At 36.6% G+C, this 5,457-nt stretch overlaps 1 protein-coding gene across 1 annotated transcript in view; it reads right to left on the reverse strand.

Moving 5' to 3' along the window:
• LOC106942745 (tenascin-X-like) overlaps positions 1 to 5,457 on the reverse strand; it is a 19,394-nt gene that overhangs the window by 6,013 nt on the left and 7,924 nt on the right. Inside the window, exons 4-11 of the mRNA XM_015026081.1 lie at positions 5,064 to 5,321; positions 4,606 to 4,863; positions 4,200 to 4,457; positions 3,588 to 3,845; positions 2,658 to 2,915; positions 1,161 to 1,418; positions 714 to 971; positions 318 to 575 (exon numbers count right to left, since the gene is read on the reverse strand). Of these exons, the coding sequence (XP_014881567.1) occupies positions 318 to 575; positions 714 to 971; positions 1,161 to 1,418; positions 2,658 to 2,915; positions 3,588 to 3,845; positions 4,200 to 4,457; positions 4,606 to 4,863; positions 5,064 to 5,321 (2,064 nt within the window). The remainder of the gene's footprint in view (positions 1 to 317; positions 576 to 713; positions 972 to 1,160; positions 1,419 to 2,657; positions 2,916 to 3,587; positions 3,846 to 4,199; positions 4,458 to 4,605; positions 4,864 to 5,063; positions 5,322 to 5,457) is intronic.

Consider the following 5,457-nt stretch of genomic DNA (forward strand, 5'->3'; position numbering starts at 1 on the left):
GGTACCCCGAATGGCTGCCACCAAAGATTCCAGGGTTCCTCAAAAATGCAGGAAAGACTCAAAGCAACCATCCATAAGGTCTTGATGGTGGAATAACATTATAACACAATCCAAAGCTAAAAAGACTATGATTTTACATAGTACGCCCCTGATTTCAGACTGAAACAAATCCATGCTAGACATATCTTAACAGATTTTAACAGAAGCAAAAAGGATACAAGCACCCATGTCTTACTGATAAGGTGTTAAAGATGCACTATAAAATGTGTTAGATAATACATACGTGTACATAATAAACAAATTACATTACATCTTACCAGTAGCAACAGTGATGTTTACAGCCCTGCCTCTAACATTCATAAACACATGGTAGAGTATGAATGTGTATCTGGTTCCAGCAGTGAGAGATGAAACTGTCAGAAGTAATGGTTGTTGTCCAGCAGGTGGTGCTATATTCAACTCTGTTTCATTATATTGGAGGATGAAGCTGACATTGTTATTGACAACATCCCACTGCAGAGTGATGCTGGTCTCATCCTGTCTCAGTGATGTGAAGCTTTCTGCATTTTGGGGGGCTGAAAGAAAAGAATAGGAGCTAAATTATGTCTTCAGTTCATTGGAGTTTGGTGGTGAAGTGACTTTCTCAAAAACCTCATGTCAATGAAAAATCGTTGACCTTGGTTTTGAATAAATTAATGTATTTAAATCCTCACCAGTAACAGCTTCAAATTGTACTCCACTGCTTCTAATGTTCTCAAACACAGAGAAGAGAGTGAATGTGTATCTGGTTCCAGCAGTGAGAGATGAAACTGTGTAGTTCACTGGTCCATCTCCATCTGGTGAACTGATGTTTGTCTCTGTGCCGTTAAACTGGAGAACAAAGCTGGTGCTTTTGTCTCCTTTATTCCACTGCAGAGTGATGCTGCTCTCATTTTGTCCTGATGCTCTGAAGCCCTCTGCATTTTCAGGAGCTGAGAGGAAAAAATTTGATTACAGTCACTGATTGTGTCTATAGACATAATTTTGCTGTTCTTACAATGTAAGTTATTCCACTTAACAGTCTCTCTAAGGTGATTCATTCAGATCTTAAGTCACATTTCTCCAAAATCAACTACTAAGTAAAGTTTTCTTTGAAGCTTTGATTAAACTAAATCTCTCACCAGTCACTGCAGCAATGCTGACTCCACTGCTTCTGATGTTCTCAAACACAGAGAAGAGAGTGAATGTGTATCTGGTTCCAGCAGTGAGAGATGAGACTGTGTAGTTCACTGGTCCATCTCCATCTGGTGAACTGATGAATGTCTCTGATCCGTTAAACTGGAGAACAAAGCTGGTGCTGTTGTTGATTTTATTCCACTGCAGAGTGATGCTGCTCTCATCTTGATCCGATTCTCTCAAACCTTCGACATTTTTAGGTGCTGAGAAAAAAAAATCATGGGAAAAAGTGAATTTATTTTTTCAAATTCTTCATCCTATAATAGATAACATTTAAAAAATGTTTGTGATGATGATTATGAAACAGGTCCCACAATTTTAAACAAAAAACTTATTTCAATTTTAAAAGATCCAAATCAAGTAATTTTTTTCCCCAAATTTGTAAATAAGAAAATAAATGTGGTAAAGTAAAACATATTGTTGTATTCAAATGGGAAGGTAAAACAATAAAGATCAGAGAGCAGTTTATTCGAAGTTTGCTGTCCGAATGGTCACCAAGTAAATAAATTGTGAAGTGATTATATTTTAAATGTATTTCATAGGGACAGACACACATTTACATACACAAACTGAACAGATCAGCAGTTCCATGTTTGCATCATATTGTTTATAGCAACAGCTAATTCGCAGCACTTTTCCCTAGATGGACTTTAAACAGTACATCTTAAAATCAGTAGAAAATGAAGTAATAATCATTTAAAATAGCACAATATAATGTTCACAAAATATACACAATCTGATTGGCTCTTGGAAACCTTCAAGGTCCAATTATAGAGACTCTCTAATGGTTTGAGTTTGACTAGTCTGTGACCAGACAGTCTATAGGACAAACGCGATAGGATCATTGAGTTGAAGAACATGTCTGCAAAGAGAAGTGTTAGACAATGTCTAATAATTTTAAAACAGTTTATATTTGATCTAACAGTTTTGCTGATCTTATCAACATTATTCCTAAATATTTTCCTTGTGATACTTGTTCAGCAGAGTCCCCATTGATCTGAATATGCAAGGACTGTAATAATGATTCTTTATTGGAAAGCAAATGTTTTCTTTCTATTAAGAGTAAAACAAGAATCATTTACCCAGGTTTGTAATCTCTGGAGTGAGAGTTTGGCTTTGTTGTTAAAATGCTAATGAAGGTTTGTTTCCTACCAGTGACAGCTGTAAGTTGTACTCCACTGCTTCTGACGTTGCCAAACACAGCGTAAAGAGTGAATGCGTATCTGGTTCCGGCAGCGAGAGATGAAACTGTGTGAGTTACTGGTCCATCTCCATCTGGTGCTCTGATGAATGTCTCTCTGCCGTTAAACTGGAGAACAAAGCTGGTGCTGTTGTTGATTTTATTCCACTGCAGAGTGATGCTGCTCTCATCTTGATCTGATGCTCTCACAGCTTCTGTNGATGACCTTGGTTTTGAATAAGTTAACATATTTTTATCTTACCAGTGACAGCAGTAAGTTGTACTCCACTGCTTCTGATGCTCTCAAACACAGAGAAGAGATTGAATGTGTATCTGGTTCCAGCAGTGAGAGATGAGACTGTGTAGTTCACTGGTCCATCTCCATCTGGTGAACTGATGTTTGTCTCTGATCCATTAAACTGGAGAACAAAGCTGGTGCTGTTGTTGATTTTATTCCACTGCAGAGTGATGCTGCTCTCATCTTGATCTGATGCTCTCACAGCTTCTGCATTTTCAGGAGCTGAGACAAGAGGGAAAGATAGTCAAATTTCTTCACAATTTATCCTCCAAATGATAGCATCTCCAAAATATATTGTGATGATGGTTTGATGTGTCTCACAATCGTAATATCTGATTCAATAAATTCAAAACAAGTCATTATTTAGTTTTTAGTCCACTTCTTAAATAACAACATGAAATCTAGTAAAGCAAATCATACTGTTATGTTCAAATACTAATGCATAAAATAAAGTTGAGAGAGCAGTTTATTTTGAGGTTTTCTCTCTGAATCAATAGAGATGTTAATATATCAGTGTGACTTGCAACATGATGTTAAAAATCATACAAAGAAGAAACTTCTATAATTGAATTTAATGAATTTTCTCTATTGTCCAAATTAAATGTTTGCATATATGACTTAAGTGTCTTTTCATCTACAGGATATATATGTAAATATAAATTTATTAGGAAATCACTGAGTTCTTTCTTTCACATTATCAACCCTGCTTACTCAATGTTCTGTTTGATCACTGTTTGCTCCAAATACAAAAGATAGAGCAATTTCAACAATTTCTTCATAGATGTGTTGTTAATTTATTCTCCTTCAAAAGCTTAAAGGTTCCATTTAGTGAAGTACAAAAAATTGGACAGATTGGTTTTGTTGTCGATACAGTAATAAAATTAATGTCCTTACCAGTAACAGCTTGAAATTGTACTCCACTGCTTCTGATGCTCTCAAACACAGAGAAGAGAGTGAATGTGTATCTGGTTCCAGCAGTGAGAGATGAAACTGTGTAGTTCACTGGTCCATCTCCATCTGGTGAACTGATGTTTGTCTCTGATCCATTAAACTGGAGAACAAAGCTGGTGCTGTTGTTGATTTTATTCCACTGCAGAGTGATGCTGCTCTCATCTTGACCTGATGCTCTCACAGCTTCTGTGTTTCTAGGAGCTAAAATAGAAGAATTCATTAGTAGGCTGATAACTTTGGTTTACCTGATGGTTTTATTGCTGATTTAAAGATGCATAGTCTTCAATCTAACATCTATTGAGCTGCTATGCTAATATGTCATTTCTCCTGGGTCTTCTCGATTGCTGTTAAATATATTTTATTTCTGTAAAATTAACTAATTTCATTTATGTTGTATTAGAACTTGATGAACTGAGGAGAGTTTTATCTTCCATTTTAGTCATTCAGCATCCTCTTCATAGTCCTCAATCACTATTAAATATGTATAAGTTCATTTGCAGATCTTTACAGAAATACTTATTTAACATCATACAGGAGTCATGTTAAAATCCTTACCAGTAACAGCTTGAAATTGTACTCCACTGCTTCTGATGCTCTCAAACACAGAGAAGAGAGTGAATGTGTATCTGGTTCCAGCAGTGAGAGATGATACTGTGTGAGTTACTGGTCCATCTCCATCTGGTGAACTGATGAATGTCTCTGATCTATTAAACTGGAGAACAAAGCTGGTGCTGTTGTTGATTTTATTCCACTGCAGAGTGATGCTGCTCTCATCTTGATCTGATGCTCTCAAACCTTCGACATTTGTTGGAGCTGAGACAAAAACATAAATGTTTACCTCATGTGACTTCCATAAAAAGTCTTGGTGAGCTAAAGGGTTATTTTTACATAAAATGCTTGAAGTAATATAAAGGAGATGTAGAACAAACATTGTTTAATGTTAAGCTCACAGTTATCTTACCAGTAGCAACCGTGATGTTTACAGCCCTGCTTCTAACATTCATAAACACATGGTAGAGTATGAATGTATATCTGGTTCCAGCAGTGAGAGATGTGACTGTATGTGTCACTGGTCCATCTCCATCTGGTGAACTGATGTTTGTCTCTGACCCGTTAAACTGGAGAACAAAGCTGGTTCTGTTGTCTCCTTTATTCCACTGCAGAGTGATGCTGCTCTCATTTTGTCCTGATGCTCTGAAGCCCTCTGCACTTTCAGGAGCTGAGAACAAAATGAGATTTAGAAAAGATTCAACATAGAGTCATTGATTGTGTCTCCAGAAATAATGTTGCTCTTCTTGCAGTTGAAGTTATTTCACAGTCTCTCAAAGGTGATAAAAATCATATATTAAGTTACATTCCTCCAAAATCAACTTCTAAGTAAAGTTTTCTTTGAAAGTTTGATGAAAATAAATCTCTCACCAGTCACTGCAGCAATGCTGACTCCACTGCTTCTGATGCTCTCAAACACAGAGAAGAGAGTGAATGTGTATCTGGTTCCAGGAGTGAGAGATGAAACTGTCAGAAGTAATGGTTGTTGTCCAGCAGGTGGTGTTATATTCAACTCTGTTTCATTATATTGGAGGATGAAGCTGACATTGTTATTGACAACATCCCACTGCAGAGTGATGCTGGTCTCATCCTGTCTCAGTGATGTGAAGCTTTCTGCATTTTGGGGGGCTGAAAAAAAAAAATAGGAGCTAAATTATGTCTTCAGTTCATTGGAGTTTGGTGGTGAAGTGACTTTCTCAAAAACCTCATGTCAATGAAAAATCGTTGACCTTGGTTTTGAATAAGTTAATGTTTTTGTATCTTA

This window comes from Poecilia latipinna, unplaced genomic scaffold (assembly GCF_001443285.1).
Source record: "Poecilia latipinna isolate Pla-1442-1.1 unplaced genomic scaffold, P_latipinna-1.0 Scaffold4516, whole genome shotgun sequence".
Classification (NCBI taxonomy): domain Eukaryota; kingdom Metazoa; phylum Chordata; class Actinopteri; order Cyprinodontiformes; family Poeciliidae; genus Poecilia; species Poecilia latipinna.